The sequence below is a fragment of the Hippopotamus amphibius genome, chromosome 15 (genome assembly GCF_030028045.1).
Source record: "Hippopotamus amphibius kiboko isolate mHipAmp2 chromosome 15, mHipAmp2.hap2, whole genome shotgun sequence".
In the NCBI taxonomy this organism is placed as follows: Eukaryota; Metazoa; Chordata; class Mammalia; order Artiodactyla; family Hippopotamidae; genus Hippopotamus; species Hippopotamus amphibius.
This window is the reverse complement of record NC_080200.1, coordinates 69,279,090-69,297,347: the sequence shown is the minus strand read 5'-3', so window position 1 is coordinate 69,297,347 and position 18,258 is coordinate 69,279,090. Positions and strand designations below refer to the sequence as shown.

Sequence of the window (18,258 nt, the reverse complement as noted above, 5' to 3'; positions counted from 1 at the left end):
TTTGGAAATCTCTTTGGAAAATAAGTGTGCCTTAAAAATAAACATGGCCCCGGGCCTGGCAGTGTTGCCCGGGGGGTTCGCCCCACGTCCACGCGGCCCCACCTGGTCCGTGCTCGGTGGACACGGAGCTCCACGGCCATACAGAACCCCGCCGGCGGGGGTCCAGAGCCTGAGTCCAACCCCAAGGTCACACCGTTTACACAACGTGCTCGAGGTGACACGTCTGTAGTGACACAGAGCGTGCAGGCCCCCAGGGCTGCGGCCGCACAGGGGACAGAGGCACCTTTGGGGACAGACGGGCGCTGTGTCCGCTGTGACGCCGACAAGACATTTGCAGGATGTTGCCTCGGGCGCCTGGGCGCGTGGGCTCTGGGTACGACTCTTCACAGCTACGTGTGAGTCGGCAAGTATCTCACTAAGTTACTGGGAAATAAACAACTTTATAAAAACAACTAAAAGTGCTCCAGCCCTGCTGTCTTTCAGGTTCTTGTGTTGGTGGTGGCAGAGCCGTGGGCTGTTGGCACCGGGCGGGAACCGGCGGGGGAGGGTGTGGGGCTGGGCGGGGGGGCCTGTTACCAATTAACTGGCTCCACTGGTTTTCCTTTAAATTATGAAAAATCACACCTGCAGGGGAGACGGCGCGTGGCTTCCCAGCCCCAGCGCAGGTTCCGGGCCGCAGCCAGGAGCGGGTGGTGGGCATGGCGGACGCCCCGGGGCCTGAGCCGCCCGCGGACGGTGGCGAGCGGGCCACGTGGGACAACAAGCTGCAGTACCTCCTGAGCTGCGTCGGGTTCGCCGTGGGCCTGGGCAACCTCTGGCGGTTCCCGTACCTGTGCCAGACCTACGGGGGAGGTGAGCCCGCGCCCTCCACGGTGTCCCCGCCGCGGTCTCCACGCTGTCGGGGGCACGCGCCCCCGGGGACTTGTCCTCCGAGGTCCAGCGGCCGTGGGTTTTCGGTGCTGCTCACCAGGCCGCCCTCCGGGCTCTGCGGCGGTCAGGGCGCCAGGCTCCTTCACGGGCGCCGCGGCAGACGGCGGGCCCGGGGGGCCGCACAGGGAGGTCAGGCCCGAGCTCAGGCTCCCGGCCCCGAAGCCGCGGGCTGCAGCCGGGGCTGGAGCAGCTCTGCCGGGTGCTTCTCGCCGATGGCCTGTTTCTCCTGGTGTCACGCTCACTCTTGGGCACAGGAGGCCACAGACTGGCTGGACCGTGGCCCTCGGGGGAGGACGTGGGATGTGGCCTGTTTTGTCCCCAGACTTGGGGCAGGGGCTTTCCAGGCAGTCTCGTCCTCGTGCGGGGTCTGACCTGAGGCTCCCTCTGCCCCTGCCCGACCTGCGGTTCCCCCGTGCCCGCCGACCTTCCCAGCCGAGTTGGGCTCTGGTGGGAAGTTTGGAGACGGTCTCTCTAGGGGCACGCGCTCTGGCCTCCCGCCCAGGAGACGGGAAGGCCGAGGTGGTGACAGCTCACGCGCGTCTTCTGGTCGGGGAGGCACCCTTCCCCTTTCAAGGGCGGGCGGCCGGCCCTTCTCGAGAGATAGGCGAGCAGTGGATGGGGGGGGGGGGGGGGGGGGCGCGGCATGGCAGGCGGACCCCGCGTGGGCACCGTCTGCCGAGCTGGCTGGTTATAGAGAAACGGTGTCTTTAATGTTATTTTTTCCTGATTATAAGAAGATACAGGGCATATAGGAAAATTTGAAAATGCAGACAAACTGCTGGAGACACACCCCTGTTAAGGCTGCCCCAAAGGCGCCCGGGCCCTGGGTGTCCTGACCAGAGCCTCCTCGACGGCCCCTCGGAAAGCACGGAATCCCCGGAGCACAGCCACAGACCCGGCCTGGGGCTCCCGGGGCCCTTGTGCCCTGCGCATCTGTCGGGGCCTCGGCCACGCCCCACACACCGGGGTTCTGAGGTTTGCGAGCCTGTCCCTGCCCGTTACCTTACCCGCTGCCCAGAGCTGCCGGACCCGGGGCCCGGGAACCACTTTCCTGCAGGGTCTGCCTCCCCCAAGGTCCAGACAGCGAGGCCGTCGGGGCGGCTGTGCCCGTGGCCAGAGCAGCCGGGTCACCGGCCGTGCCCAGGGCTTTGAAACACGTCTACAGATCTGTTTCCAGATGTGGACGCTCTCGGCCAAATGTCGTGAGATGTTTACGTTTCTCACACTGCGAGGGGCCCTTTTTTGTCCGCTTTCACGGCCTCTGGTGGTCTTGACGATGAGACGGAGGCGACAAGCAGACCGTGTGTCACCCAAGGTGCACAAACGCCCCATGACGTCAGTCAGTATTCTGCCTCTGCTTTGTAAACATGAGGCGACGTTGTAACAGAATTGAGCAGAACCCGTCACCTAGACGCCACTCGGTGGTGAGCTGTGTTTTAAGTCAGAGGATGGCAGAAGCACCCATGCCCGGCGGCGACGCAGGGCGCTGACCTCGGAGCTCTGAGGCGGGATTCACCCCAGGGAGCCACGCAGGTGGGGTCCCTCAGTAAGAGGCCCCGACTTCCGTGCTGCCCTGTCCCGCCGGGACGTCCGTGTCCCCGGAGGGCTGTGGACTCTGGCACCGACAGCGGCCCTGAGTGAGGTCGTGGGTGTTGCAGGAGCCCTGGGTCAGCAGAGCGCGTGCTCTTGGCTTCTCCTTTCCCTGTAAACGCCGGGGCTGGCACGGTTCCGCAGGAACTCAAGACGCGGACGCACCTGCCTGGGGGTCTGGGGTGGCGTCGACCACCCAGACGGGTTTGGGAAGCCGTCCCCCTGCTGACACGCGTCACCCCTCCCCCCCCGCCCCGCCACACACACAGGGACAGGGCGTCCCTCTCCCTCCTGTCCTCGTGGGATTCTCTCCGTGAAGATCTCGGGCACCCCGGGCTCTTGCCGCCGTGCTGACCGCAACCTTCTTTGCTCCACGACAACTTCCTGGGGGACTGAGCTGGTGCGTGCTGCACCCAGCGCCCCTCCCCTCGTGCTGGTGGGCGGGGGGTCCTCTGAGGTCCGCCCTGAGCGGAGGTGCAGAGCGGCCAGCCGTGCACGGCGCCCCCCGCACCGCGGTGTGCTCCGCGTCCCCAGCTCCTCTGCTCTCAGGGCCGCGGCACCCCTCGTGTGAGGCTTTCCCCACACCGGCCAGGTCTCCAGGTCTCCGTGGACACCGACGGGCTGCCTGACCCCACAGGCCGCGGGCTGGCCCCACAGGATGCCCCCTCAGGTGCGAATCCGGAGTACCGGGTCCGCAAGTCACCCACGGCTTCTGGCCAACTTGGCTACACACTCGAGCCGAGGCTCAATAATTAATTTGCTAGGGGAGAACGGCTTGCAGGACCCAGAAAACTCTTAGGTTTACAGGTTTATGTTGAAGAATGCAGTCAGGAAGAGATGTGAAGGGCCAGGTCGGGGAGGGGCACGGAGGCCCCGCCCTCCCCAGGGGGCCACCCGCCCTGCGCTTCTGCTGCCGCGGACCCCGAAGTCCCAGCAGGCGGGCCGTCTTGACGGAAGCACTGGGCACTGACGGGTGATTAACTCCGTCTCCCCGGTGGGCAGGGGTGGGGCTGGAAGGTCCAATCCCGCGGTCAGGTGGTCGGCTCCTCCGGCCACCAGCTCCACCCTCCAGGAGTCGCCTGGCTAGTGGCAGCCCAGGAACGGTTCACGCAGACAGCACCCTCCCACCCGCACCTGCAGGACGCCGAGGGTTCCCTGAGCTCTGAGCCGGGAGGGCAAGAGGACCAGACACGCTGTTCTCGCTTCCTCCCGGCCTCGCGGGTCTCGTGACCGCTGCACGGAGGTCCACCCGGTGGGGGGACAGCTCTCCACCTTCAGATCCAGCGTGAGGGGGGCACGTGCCCTGGCTGGACGTGGAGAGCCCGAGCCTGGCTTGAGAGCTAACCCGAACCCCACGGCGGTCCCGTTGGGGCGGAGATGCGTCTGGCGCACGTGGTGACACACGGGAGAGCCCCTCCCCTCCCTGGGTGCTTCCTCTGGGTGGCCCTGTCACACGGACCGCACCCGGCCCCTAAGGCCCCCACCGGGCCCTGTCTGGCTGCGGCCTTCCCCTCAGGGCAGGGGTGGGGAGGGGGCCGAGGCCGGCCCAGAAGCTGCAGCCCTTTCTGGACAGTGGATCACAGACCCGGGACTCAGTCCCTGCCTGCGTGGCTGTTCTGTGTCTGTCCCTGCCACGCTGCGGGTGTGCATCCCGAGGCCCGTGGGTGGCTGGGTGGCCCGCCTGCAGGAAACTCCACAGTGCAGGATGGAGACGGGCGGGAAGGGAAGAAGGCTCCTCCATCTGTGGCCTGGCCCCCGCCCTGCAACTGCCCCACCCCCCAGGGGCTCCCTGGGTGACCGGGGCTTTGTCCACACCCCCCCCAGCTCTGTCCCTGCGGGGCTGTCCCTGGGGCATCCGGTGCCTCCCTTGAGGCCGAATCCCTCCAGAATTCAACGTTCTCCTTCAGTGCAGCTTCGCCCTTTTGCGGCTGCATAGACACCCGTCAGCAGTTTGCGCCGAGCACTGGCCCCGGCGTCCTGTCAGAGGCTGACGTGGGCCGAGGGCTCCGTGGCCATCTGCTCCGTCCAGGGCCCCGACTCAGCCTCCGAACAGCGGATGGTGACACGAAGAGCCAGAAGGAGGCTGTGCTGGTGAAGAACACGGGGACTGTGGTTCGCGGAAGTGGCCCTCGGAGGCCGAATCCAAGCTTCCTGCAGACAGTGTGGGGAGGACGACGCCCTTGCAGCCGGTGCTGATGGTCGGGGGGCCTCACGGTCTGCGCTGCTCACTGGGGTCACCTGGACTTTGTGTGCGGGTGAGGAGCGGCTGCCGTTGGTCCTGGAGCATCTAAGGGGCCCACACGCGTTGGACCCAATCGCTCAGGGTGCGGGGACCGGAAGGGAAGGGTGCGCAGCTGAGACGCCAACACCACCAACAGCACAGCCTCCGCTGCTGGGGACGTAGTCGTCCTCCCGACCATGCAAGACGTCCAGTGGGGACCCAGGGTCTCCCCAGCAGGCCCAGCGGGTCTGTGGGTTCGGGGAGGCCAGGCCCCACCACCTCCCGGCACCCGCTCCATCCACGTGGGCTCGTGGTGCAGAAAGGCCCTGGCGGCGGTTCCCTGGTGCAATGGTGAGCTCTCTGGACTCTGAATCCAGCAGAAAGGCCACCGCCGTCTCCGCCTGCCTTTCCCTCGGGTTCTTCGCATTGGTTAGTACGTGCTCCGTCCCGGGGACCTCGGCGTCCTCTCCCACCCACTCTGCGTCCACCTCCCCGCCTTCGGACTGGGTGAAGGGATGGAGAGATGGGTTCCTGCCGCACTCAGGGCGGAGCTTGGGAGACCGTCGGGGGTGCTGTCTCCTCCAAGGCTCCACGTGAGCAGGCCAGCCCTCACTCAGGGGTCCCGGAACCAGGGGGCACGGGGCCTCAGCGAGAATCGCGCCGCCGTCTGTGGATGAAAACCACCCGTGAAGCACCAGACGGTGGGGTGACGGACGCCAAGCCATCGAAAACAAAGGCAACCCTGACACGGGGGTCCCGTCTCCTCCCCTCGGGCGGCCTCCAGTGCATCTCTTGCACCCCCGTGTCATCCTCCGGCCAGAGGCCTGGCGGGGTGGACAGGGCTGCCCACTGACCGCCGTGTCTTGCAGGCGCCTTCCTCATCCCCTACCTCATCGCCCTGGCCCTCGAGGGCATCCCTCTCTTCCACGTCGAGCTCGCCGTCGGCCAGCGCCTGCGCCGGGGCAGCACAGGCGTGTGGACGGCCATCTCGCCCTACCTGGGCGGAATAGGTACGTGATCCTTGCCCACAGCTGCCGGGGGGGTGCTGCATTTACGGGGGCCATGCGGGTCGCATGGGTGTTTGATCAGCACGCCAGGGCACATCTGGCGGTTTAGAACCCGCAGAAGCAGGAGGCGCGTTGATGTAAAGGTGCGGGGGTCCCGGCCAGCAGCGTTGCTGCCGGAGGACGTGGGTGCAGGGCGCGGTGGCGGAGCAGCTGGCCAGCCCCGGAGCAGCAGCAGGCTGTCCCGGATCGCCCAGCCGCTGCACGCAGAGTGCTAAGCCTGCCTGTCCCAGGAGCTCTCGCACCAAGAGGAGACTGGGCAGAGGGCGGACCCAGCTCCCCGTGTGCCCCTGAGGTGGCACCGCCGTACAGGCCCGTGACACACCTGGTGGCTGCAGGCCATCTGAAAGCCCCGCCTGGAAGCAGCCTAAGGCTTGGGGAGACCCAAACGTGGCCCAGCCCAGAAGGCACTGCGTGGCCGGGAAGACGATGGGTTGCCTGCGGGCGGATGCAGCCGGGGGCAGAACAGCGGGCGGGCAGCGGGAGCCCTTTGGGGCGACGTAGGGAACAGAAAGGCAGGACGTGCATGAGGATGGTCTGTAACGGGGGGCGGAGGGGGCGCTGACGGTGGCTGTGTCCACAGGGCTGGGCTGCTTCCTCCTGTCCGTCCTGGTCAGCCTGTACTACAACACGGTCCTAACTTGGGTGCTGTGGTACCTCCTCAACTCCTTCCAACACCCGCTGCCCTGGAGCACCTGCCCACCGGACCTCAACCGCACAGGTACTGCTCTCAGACCAGACGCCAAGCCTAGGTCGGCACCTCGAAACGGGTACCTGTAACCCCCGTTGCTGCTTGTTCACTGTGGGACCCAGGGCCCCGGGCCCCCGTTCCTTCACCGAGGAGCACCTGGGCCCTCGCAGCCGCTCATGGGCCTGGCGACGAGAGGGCAGTGCTCTGCCTGGACTGTCTTTAGGTGGAGACCCAGCCAAGGTCACCCCTTGGGGAGACCTCCCAGACATGGGAAACACGGTTTTCAAGTTTACTCGTGAGGCTGGGTTGACCTCTCTCCCTTCCTGCCTCTGTCTGATAAAGCTTGTGCTGGGCACATGCTGGACAAGGCCAGCCCTGGGTGCCCAGACTGAGGGGCTGGGCAGGGAGGCTCCCCACGTTGGCTGCAGAGCCCACGGGTGGTCATCCTCCCTGCGCCTAGCTCGGGGTGGCGGTGGTCCTGCCTGGTGTGCCCAGGTCACGTGCAGCCTGCAGCCAGCCCGACAGGCCCCGCCTCGCACCAGGGCTCTTGCGGGAATGCCGGGACAGCAGCCCCGTGAGCTACTTCTGGTACCGGCAGACGCTGAACATCACGGCCAACATCAACGACAGTGGCTCTGTCCAGTGGCGACTGCTGGTCTGCTTGGCGGCCTCCTGGGCCATCGTATACCTCTGTGTCATCAGAGGTATTGAGACCACTGGGAAGGTGAGAGCCGGCAGGCCAGACCCAGCTGCCCAGCTCCCTCTACCCCAGAGGACCCCTCTCCACGTCCATCATCGTTGGCCTCTGGGGTTTAGAGGCTCAGCAAGGAGGGGAGTGTGACGTCAGCACTGTCACATGTCCCTGGAGAACGGACGCCTTTATCACCAGGAGGTGAACCTCCTCAGCCTGGAGACCGTCTGCTCTGAAGTCCACGGTGCTATTAGAATAGCCATTCCAGCCTTCTTTGACTGGATTAACATAGTGCATTTTTTCCAATTCTTTTTCTTTTCACCTCTTTGGGTCTTTTTGTTTAAGGTGTGATTCTTGGTAGACAGCATATAGTTGGGTCTTGCTTTTTTAATCCAGTCTGATAATCCCTGCCTTTTTCATTTGGGGTGTTTAAACCATTTACATTTAATGTGCTTATTCATCTGGTTTGGTTTAGCCTGTCATCTTGTACTTGTTTTCTGCATGTCTCCACTGTTCTTTGTTCCTGTTTCACTCTTTTTCTGAGTATTTTTTGATCCCATTTGATGTGCTTTGCTTATTAGCCGTAACTTGGTGGTCGAATCAGGGGCTGTAGCATCGCGGTCTGTCTCTGAGCACTGCTGCACCACGGCACAGAGGAAGCTCTCAGCATCACACCCCTCCCTGCAGTGTTCACGCTGTTGTCATACATTTTACTTACAGGTTGTTATAAATAGCAAGTGCATTCTCAGCATTTTTTTTTCCTTTTTTTTTGACCGTGCCACATGGCTTGTGGGATCTTAGTTCCCTGGTCATTGAACCCAGGCCATTGAATCCAGGCCACAGCAGTGAACGTGCCAAGTCTTAACCACTAGACTGCTAGGAAACTGCCACATTCTCAGCATTTTTGTTTCAAACAGTGGACTATCTTTTAAAAAGACTTAGACAATGAGAAAAAAATACATTGATAGTCACCTGGTCTCCATGCGGAAAGGACCAGGGGAGTCTGAGCCTGCAGCTCCCAAGCCTGCCTTGCAAATCGCACCCAGCACAGGGCTTCCGACCCTCTCTTCCTTCTGGGCTTGGATAAGTCCGATATTTTATACGTCTATCCTTTAAATGACTGTGATGAAATTCCACGCATTTCTACGGGGCCTCCAGGTCCGTGGCTGTGCAGGTTTGCAGGTCTGCATGTGCATGTGTGCCTGGGCTTTTTGTCAGTTACCATGTGAGGGTGATGACGACCTTCACGTGAGGGGTTCTAAGTGCGAGCGGACTGGAATTCTGGAAGCAGCCGTCGGGCCCAACAAGCCAGCCAGGAACCCTGAGTAACCCCGCTGCCGGAGGCCCCGCGGCGCTTCAGGCGGTTCCCCAGCGTCTGCATCTGGAGCCTGGGGGGCAGGAGGGAAGGGCGTCCATTTGCAGATTTATTTTTCGCAGACGCCGTGTGTCCAGACCCCTTCCCAACCCTGAAAGCACTGGGGGCTGGTCCTGCTGGGGGACAGGGTGTGGGCGGGCATGTGGCCTCACAGACCCCGAGAAACAGCCAGGTGAGGCCACAGGGTGGCAGGAGGAAGGGCCTGACCGTGGCCCCAGGGAGGCCATCGCCTGCCTCAGCAGAGTCCACGTGTGAGTGTCAGGGGGAGCCCACACCCCAGCATCCCCAGCCGGGGCCCCCTGGCGCGGGGGCAGAGGGCCCGAGCGTCTCTGTACGCCCGCCTCGCTCAAGGTTTCGCGTGGAACAGACACACTGAAAAGACTAACAACAGGCCTTTTTCAGGCAATTTATTTCACGGTCTTGTTCCCTTACCTGGTCCTCACGGTTTTCCTCGTCAGAGGGCTCACCCTGCCCGGGGCGACCGAAGGACTGACCTACCTGTTCACGCCTGATGTAAGTGGGGGACCCTCCCGGGGTCCAGGCTCAGGAAGCACACGAGTGGGGGCCCCTGCCCGCCCAACCCAGCTCATCCCAGCTCCTGGCAGTGGGAGCAGAGATGTGGCCACGAGAAGGAGCAGCCTGGGGCCTCGGGGCTCAGGTTCGGAGGGAGGCAGCAGGAGGAGGACGCGGTCTGGGACGTGGGGACTGGTGTGAAACGGGGGTTCAGGGGAGAGGCTGGCTGCAGACCCAAACATGCCACCCCTGGGGTCCCAGGCCCCACATCTCGAGGGCTGGGCCTTCTCCAGCAGCGTGACCCCACCAGATGAGGAGCCACAGGGCCATTCCACAGACTCAGGGACCCCAGCATCCCTGGGACTGCACAGCTCATCCCGCAGCCTCCCAGGCAGGGCCCTGCCCGGGGGAGGGAGGGGCCCCGGCATGCAAGTGGAGAGACACCAGGCACTGTGTGCACGGAAGCCCCACCCGGCCCTCAGGTCCTCGGAAACCCAGGCCTGCGGGGATCAGAGCAGACACGCCTAGGCCTCGCAGCTCAGACCCGACTCCCAGTCCCGAGCGGGCTGTGCCCCAAGTTCTCAGGGCCACACGTCTCATGGGGGGGACCCAGGGGGCATCACACGTCGCGAGCAGGCAGCCTGCGCCGGCCGCGTCAGCTGCTCCTCACGTGCGGATCCAAACTGCGCTCGGGGCCTGAGTGGGTAGCACCGCTCGTGGGAGGGGTCCCAGGGACGCTGAGAATTTTCTAGAACAGGAGGCACCGGGCCAGGGTGGCTTGTCTGCTGACCTCGGCCCCCGTCTCCTTCCAGATGCAGGTCCTGCAGAGCCCCCGGGTGTGGCTGGATGCAGCAACCCAGATATTCTTCTCTCTGTCCCTGGCCTTCGGAGGGCACATCGCTTTTGCGAGTTACAACCCGCCCAGGTAGGGCCGGGCTTCAGAGGGGCGCCCTAAGCACTTCTTTGCCGTGACCTCCTGCCGGGGATGGAGGGGGACCCGGTGTGTGCTTCTGATAAGAACTGAGTCATCCCCCCCGCCAAGGGCCAGGAGGTTGGGCCCCTCTGGGCAGCGTCCAGCAGGTTCTGGAGCAGCTGCAGGAAGGGAACCTGGGTCACCAAACCCCGGAACAAGGCCATAACCGGCGGCCGCCCTTGCGTGATGCACGCGGCCATAAAAGCAAAATACAGCCTGTGTCAGCCTCCCAGTCACTTAAAATAGACGCCAGGCCTCCGCCTCTTTATGAGGCCGACTGGCCGTGGCTCCAAGGACGACCGCGGGTCATAAACCACACGGCACGAGCGGTGATGCCCTTAACTCCCTCCACCTGCTTGTCCGTGGGTGGCAGGCGGGGGTGCAGGAGCAGGGCGGGGGCCACGGGGCGCGTGGGAGCCAGGCCTGGGGGCTTCAAGTGATCGCACGTGATGTGTTTCCGCCTCCGCTCTCACACAGCGGCTGGTGTGCGTCTCTCCTTCGGAGAAGACCCCGACCGCACCCGTGGGTGTTCTCCCGTGCGTGCTGACACGGCCGTCATTCCGCACCGTCACCCTCGGCTCCCTGCCTCCCTGAGGTCCTGGGTGGGGGGGCTGAGTGCTTTACACCAGCAGCAGCTTCGAGCTGGGGTCCCCAGGAGGGTGTCGGCAGGGAGGGGTCTGAGATGTCCTCTGAGCACAGGAGGCGCCGTGTTCCAGGTGGAGCGCAGGCAGGCCCCGGTGCAGAGTGGGGCTCCCGGGGCGGGAGCGGCAGGCCCCCTCGAGCGTCTCCCCCCGGGGCTCTGACGACGCACGAATCTGCCCAGGAACAACTGCGCGAGGGACGCGGTGACCATCGCCCTGGTCAACAGCATGACCTCCCTCTACGCTTCCATTGCTGTCTTCTCTGTCCTGGGGTTCAAGGCGGCCCACGACCACGGGCGCTGCCTGGATGGGTGAGCACGGCGCCCTCGGGCTCTGGGGTGAGGTGGCCACGGGTTCGGCCCCCACGCGGGGGTCCCACGGACGACCTTCTATTTCCCCAGGGAGTGGGGTGGAGGGTCCACCCAGAACCTGGGATGGGACCTGACCTGGAAGTAAGGTCTCTGCAGAGATGACTGGTTAGGATGAGGTCATCGCGGACAGGGTGGGCCCCCAATCCGATGGCTGGGGTCCTGATTAGAGAGAGCAGGGGACACACAGACACGGAGGAGGAGGCCGGGTGACCGCAGAGGCAGAGGCTGGAGGGACGCAGCCACGAGCCTGATGACGCCTGGGGCCCCAGCAGCTGGAAGAGGCGGGGAGGACCCTCCCCTGCAGCCTCCGGGGGGAGCGTGGTCCTGCCCACACCTTGATCTTGGACTTCTGGCTGCAGAGCTGGGAGAGGATGAATCCCTGTTGTTTTAAGCCCCCAGTCTGCGGTAGTTTTGTCACAACAGCCCAGGAGTTCACACGTTAGGATGGCCCCACACTTGAAGTTACCGCGTTAGAGGGATGGCCGGGTGACCTCCCGACGCGGTTTCCCGGTGAAAGCCCATCAGAGCCGCACAAGCCTGCCCTCCGTGTGCTGCTAAACGTCCACGCGGAACGCCGGCCGTGTCAGCACGCACGGGAGCACGCCTGTCCTGACCCTGCTGGGCTGTGCTGAGGAAGGGCAGACACCAGGCGCTCTGGGCACTGCTCAGCGCGTGCGCCTCTCAGAAGGTTCCGGAGAGGCTGCCGTGGCCGCGCCTGGTGAGCAGCACCTCCCCACCCCCCACCCCCCCCCCCCGCCGCGGGACAGCAGCTCTTCCAGCCGCGCCACCTAAACACCCCGCGGACAAAGCTGTCGGCCCGTCGCCACCGGGCCCCCACCCACAGCTGTACCTCTGGCAGCACCACGGCCCTCTTGCTGCGTTTGGGACACTGGACGGCACTTAAACAGCAAAATCACCAATAAAAAGCACAAAAATGAGAAAACCACGGCCCCCACTAGCCTGTGAGAGGCTTTGGCTCCGGCTCTGGGGCTGAGAGGGCAGAGGGTCCCAGGGCCTGGCAGGGACACTGCTTGGCCACTCCGGACGTGTGCTCAAACGCCCTCGGGGCACCGCGGGGCCTGGACGCGAAGTGACAAGTACATTCTCACGACCAGGAGAATCCGCAAACACGGAAGCCCCCGCGGTGTTCGAACTGCAAGCCCTGAGGCAGACGTGGAGGCACGCGGGGCGCTGGGGCCGCCCCCCAACCCGCAGCTCCGGGAGCACCACCCCCAGGGCGGTTGAGGGCCGCGTCGTGGGGGCAGGAAGCCGCGTGGCCCTGTTCGGGCCCTGGGCCCAGGGCTGGACCAGCCTCTGCCCCCGCGTGTGCAAGAGGCCAGGGGTACCCGCCCAGCGCCCGCCCCGCAGGTATCCGCTCACCCCGCCTCCCGCCCCACAGAAACATCCTCCACCTCCTCAACGCCTTCGACCTCCCCGACCAGAGCATCTCCAGGGACGACTACGCCGCTGCCCTCGTGCACCTGAACGCCACCCGGCCCGGGCGGGTGGCCCAGCTCCCCCTGGAGGCCTGCCGCCTGGAGGACTTCCTGGATAAGGTACCCCAGGGGCCGCGGCGGGCTACAGGTGGCTGCAGGCCACCTGGGGTCAGGAGCAAAGGGCTCGGGGCTGACCCTGTGCCCTAGAAAAGCCATCGGCCTAAACGCAGGGTGTCCGATGGGCCCCGCCCAGCAGGCGAGGTCCAGGCCGACCAGGAGAGGGGGCATTGCTGGTGCCCAGAGCCCAGGGAGAGGGGCCTGAGTGCAGCCACAGAGCCAGGCTGGAGGAGCCGCACGCGGGGCCAGCTGCTGCGGGGCCAGGGCCAGCAGGCTGGGGGCCGTCGGGGCCAGGTCCTTGGGGCAGCTGTCAGATGGGCTCCTGAGCCTCAGGCCCCTCAGGTCCCCTCCCCTCAGAGGTGCACCTGCAGGTTGTTGTAACACAGCCTGGACGGGGCAGGGCCACCTCAGCCTGACCCAGGAGGGTGCTGGTGCCCACGCGCGTCCCGGCGTGGGCGTGCTGGTGCCCACGCGCGTCCCGGCGTGGGCGTGCTGGTGCCCATGCGCGTCCCGGCATGGGCGTGCTGGCCCGCCTTTGCAGAGCGCCTCGGGCACGGGCCTGGCCTTCATCGTCTTCACGGAGGCCGTCCTCCACATGCCGGCGGGCCCCGTCTGGGCCGTGCTCTTCTTCGGGATGCTGTTCAGCCTGGGCCTGTCGTCCATGTTCGGGAACATGGAAAGCATCCTCACCCCGCTCCTGGACGCGGGGCTCATGCCCAGATGGGTCCCCAAGGAGGCCCTGACCGGTGAGTGGACAGCCAGGCCTCCGGCAGGGCCCGTCCTCACCGTCCTGCCGCCTCCACCCTCTGTCCACTCTGCCCGAGGCCCAGATGCCCCTCCTCCACGAGGGCAGGAGGGCCCCGTCCCCGCAGCTTCGACCCGACGCCCAGAGGCTCAGAGGGGACGGGGCGGGGGCCTCCCTCCCGCAGTGCCCGCTGCGGCCACCCCACCCGAGGGCACCCTCCAGCCGCCTGGGCGCCGTGGGACACGAAGGGGGGCGTGGACTAGGGGAGACGCCTCGCCATGGGTGTCGTGTCCAGGGCTGGTCTGCCTGGTCTGCTTCCTCTTGGCCACCTGCTTCACGTTGCAGTCCGGAAACTACTGGCTCGAGATCTTCGACCGCTACGTCGCTTCCCTGAACCTGATCTTCTTTGCGTTCTTCGAGGTGGTCGGAGTCATTTATGTTTACGGGATGAAACGGTGAGTCGGCTTTCTTGGGTCCCACCCCTCTGCTCCGAGCACATGTGTGTGGGCATCGGGGAGCCCGTCTCCCAGGCAGCTGCAGGACGAGTTCCCTCCCCAGACAAATCCATCCACAGAAGCCCGCCCCCCAGACACACCGCCTGGCTCTGGGGAGGCCAGCGACAGAGCGGCCGGTCTCCAGCCACGTGGGTGGACTCCTAAGGTCCAAGGACAGGGGGACACGAGGGTACCAGGAGGCCCTGCCCAGGGTTCCAAACCCCACCTTCCTCTGGAGGCCTCTGAGGATAAGTTGCACTGGTTCTACCCAACCACACCTGGTCCGGGCCTGTGGCCCACCTGTCACTCACACCTGCACTCTCATCTGCACCACACCTGTCACTCACACCTGCACACTTGTCACTCACACCTGCACTCACACCTGCACCACACCTGCATTCACACCTGCACTCACACTGCACCATGCCTGTCACTCACACCTGCACTCACACCTGCACACCTGTCACACCTGCACCACACCTGTCACTCACACCTGCACACCTGTCACTCACACCTGCATTCACACCTGCACTCACACCTGCAGCACACCTGTCACTCATATCTGCACACCTGTCACTCACACCTGCACACCTGCATTCACACCTGTCACACACCTGCACTCATACTGCACCACGCCTGTCACTCACACCTGCACACCTGTCACTCACCTGCACTCACACATGCACCACACCTGTCACTCACATCCACACACCTGTCACTCTCATTGTCATTCATGCCTGGACTCAACACCTGTCACCCTGACTGTAGCCCTGCCCAGATGACCTAAAGGTTGTGACCCCTGACCTTGTATTCTAAGAGGTTCTGAGAAGCTCCAAATGCTCCACGGGCCTCCATGCCGCTCTGTGGGCACGGGGACAGCGGGCTTGTCCCCGCGGGGACGCTGCCCACCCCGAGAGACAGGCGTGAGAGGCAGCAGTCTGCACTGATGTGGAGGGAACAGTGAGCCCCTGGACTCGACGGGTGGCGGGGTCTCAGAAGGAGACCTCAGGAGCCGCGAGGAGCGGTGCTGGGAGGGGCGGGTCCGCAGGGGCGGGGCCCCCGGGAGGGCTGGCTCCTGCGAGGCTGATACCGTCTCCCGTGTCCGCCGTGGCTGCTGCACACCCGGGCCTCTGTTCCCACCCCGGGGGCCCGGGGCCGGCACTGCCCTGCCTCCCATGGCCGGCCAGCAGGGGCTGCCCTGCCCCCAAAGAGCTGGAGCCCCCCACCTCCCAGGGCCAAATCCACGGGTCCTGCTATTCCCTGGGCCGGGCTGACCTGCCCCCTCTGGCCTTTCCCACACATCGACCTGGGGGGCACGTCCTCATCAGGACCCAAGGAGGCCACCTTGTCTGGGGCCACTCAGGGAGACGTGGGGCAAAGGTCAGCGTGGCGGTGGGGACCGCCCCACAGGCCACCTCTCGGTGGCGGGAAAGAGGCCGCTGGCCAAGTGGCCGGGGAAGCTGAGCCTGGCGTCTCCGTGGCAGGTTCTGCGACGACATAGCCTGGATGACGGGGAGGCAGCCCGGCCTCTACTGGCAGGTGACCTGGAAGGTGGTCAGCCCCCTGCTGCTGCTGAGCATCTTCGTGGCCTACACTGCCCTCCTGGCCAGCTCGCCGCCGGCTTACAAGGCCTGGAACCCCCGACACGTAGGTTCTCTGGGTGGGCTGGGGACGGGAGCCCTGGGCCACCTCAGACCCAGCCTGGCCCTTCCTGGTGCCACCTGCGGGGGGGCAGGTAGAGGACGCTTACAGGGGACATGCGCGCCCTAAGGGCCATGTGGGCTGCTTTTGCTCCGAGACCCCAGATCCCTGGACCCCGATGTCCCCTGGCAGCCCATGACCTTGGGCAAGGACCTTGGTCAGTGGCGGGAGGACAGAGGCAGTTTCCAGACGTCGGTGACCTCACAGGTCCCTGGAGCCCCTCCCATGGGGACGTGGCTTGGGATGGGCTCTGCAAACGCCCAGCCAGGTCCCAGATGAGAAACCACCTCCGAGCCCGTCGGCGCGTGGGCCCGTGGCCCCCACGCCACTCTGAGCCGCGTGGGCCCTGCCGCCCGCTGCCCTGCCGCCCGTCTGGCGGCTCAGAGCTGCTCCCTCTCTGGAGCAGAGACGTGGCCGGTTCCAAGCTCTCCCCAGAAAGGAGCTGCCCCGGACGACCAGGCAGGCGCAGCAGGAAAGGCGCTCTCTCTCCAAGAACGTGTCCCGACTGTTGTCCTGTCAGACTCACCATCAGGGCCTCTGTGGCCGGCAGCACAGTGCCTGAGCTCGGGTGGGGGGGTGCCGCCTCCCTTACGGGGGGAGCACAGGGTCCGACGATGCCCAGCGGATCAGGGCAAGGCAGCCCCTTGGGGTGGTCCGGGGCGGCTCTCTCCAGAAGACGCCGCCCCTGATCCCAGGCCTGTCTCTCAGAACCCAGCCCCGTGAGAGGCTCGGCCAAGTCCCTGGAACTTGGGCTGCCCGGGTCCCCACTGCCCCGAGGAGCGGCCACCGGCCCCGTGCCTGTTCCATCCACCCTCCCCCCCGGCAGCTTTCTCTCGGGAAGACACGGGGTGCCGCTGGCCCACACGACGCGTGGCCCCTGTGGCTGAGGGTCAGCCTCGCTCCGTCCAGGGAGTGAAGCGGGGGGCGCCCCGTCCCGCCCTGGACGCCCACCTCGGAGCCTTGTGTCCCGCAGGAGCAGTTCCCCTTGCAGCAGGAAAAGCCCTACCCGGGATGGGTGCAGGCCGTCTGCGTGCTCCTGTCCCTCCTGCCTGCGCTGTGGGTCCCGGTGGTCGCCCTGGCCCAGCTGCTCGCCAGGTGCAGACGGAAGCGGCAGGACGTGCGGCCGGAGGAGCACGCGACGCGGCGGGGCAGCAGGGCCTGCTGAGGTGGGGCTGCGGCCGCGGGGAGGGTCCTGCCTGTGCCAGAGCCCCCACCGCGCCAATACACGCTCGCCCGGCCCGAGGCCCGTGGTCGTTGTTTCCGACTCTGTCGCGCCCTCCAGAGCCCAGCTCCGACACACACGCTCTTCTCCCAACGGGGCACAGCCCGCTCCGCCTCCTGGGCCCTGCGGCCGGTGGTCCTGCCCAGGGCAGGCTGGGTGGCCCTGCACGGTGCCCGGCGAGACCACGGCCACGTCAGCGGGGGTCCCGACGGCCAGGCCCGCGGCGGGGGCGTGTCTGGGAAGGCCCAGCTACACCCCACAGCTGAGGGCCCGCGCGCCACGCGCATCTGGGAACCAACCTGCAGGCAGGGCTGGTCTCTGAGGCAAAGCAGCTGAGCTGGGACTGGAGGCCCCGCCCCACGGAAGCCCCTCTCTTTACCTAGAGCCCCGGGGTCACGGGGAGGCTCTGGTGCGACTGCATGTGATGGGGAACCTCGGGGGTGCCCACCGAGGCTCGGGCCGCCTGGTGCACAGAGAATCTTCACAGGAGCACAGCCTGCCTGCTCTCGAAGGCCAGGGAGACGTGGCCGCGGAAGCCGCGGGAGGCCGGCTCTCCCCAGGCGTGGGGCAGAAGCACTGCCTTTTATTCTTTTGAGGCTTTCTCAGTCAATCGCGTGTCAGGAAGGAACAAGAAGGCCGTCCTCACGGCGCCTGGTCCTTCCCTGTGCCGAGCCCTCAGGCCCCTTCTGGGACCCACTGTCCGCCCTCCGCTCCGGCCCTCCGCCGACAGCCAGGGGTCGGCTCTCAGGCGCCGGGCACTGGACACACGGGCCTGCTCCCGACCCCCACCAGAGGCCATGCGTGTCCCTGTCCTCGTGCTGGGAACGCTTTCCTCCGCGCACATCCAGGGCCCGGCAAGTGCTGTCCGTGGTGCTGAACCACCGCAGCCGAACGGTGCCGTGGGGGAGGGGAGGCCAGGCGTGCAGGCGGGGGGCACAGGCGCGTGGGCACGACTGCCCACCTAAGAGGAGCGCGGCACGACGGCAGGGTTCACACAGAGCGCCCCCGAAGTGAGTCCTAAGCCACACGGGGAGGGCGGGGGCCCGCAGGCCGCACTCCCTGACTCCTGGCCCCTCCTTCCACTGAAAGTCACCTCTTCACGCCTTTCTCACCTTGACGCCTCTGGCCGCGCACGTCTGGGGGCGCGTGTGAGTCAGGGGGTCCTGCACGTGCAGTTTAGACCTAGGGAAGCCCGAGAAACCGGACTGCTTTTCTTTGCTTCTCAGAATGTTATTTTCACGTTTCACCCGAGGACACGTGGCAGTCTGCGTGGTGCTTTTAATAAATAGATAAATCAGACCGAGGCCTTACTCAGTTGAGCCTGACCAGGGCATAGGCCCTTTCCGAGGGTTTTACACTTTAGTAAAAATATGTGAGTTCGACTAAAATTGGGACAAAACGCATTTAGTACACAAACAAGGTTCTAGAGGCGTGTAGACGTCAGCAAACTGAGCAATGACGGGCCCCTGGGGCCTGGTCTGTT

General features: G+C 65.4%; 1 protein-coding gene across 1 annotated transcript; it reads left to right on the top strand.

Annotated features, from left to right (window-relative positions):
• Window positions 1-681: 681 nt before the first annotated feature.
• SLC6A18 (solute carrier family 6 member 18) lies at window positions 682-17,111 on the top strand. The gene is made up of 13 exons (XM_057708465.1): window positions 682-852; window positions 5,611-5,751; window positions 6,389-6,526; window positions 7,039-7,220; window positions 8,965-9,075; window positions 9,888-10,000; window positions 10,872-11,000; window positions 12,460-12,616; window positions 13,155-13,359; window positions 13,654-13,813; window positions 15,337-15,499; window positions 16,527-16,670; window positions 16,836-17,111. The coding sequence occupies exons 1-13, from the start codon at window positions 699-701 to the stop codon at window positions 17,109-17,111; spliced, it is 2,073 nt and encodes a 690-aa protein (XP_057564448.1). The 5' UTR covers window positions 682-698.
• Window positions 17,112-18,258: the final 1,147 nt, after the last annotated feature.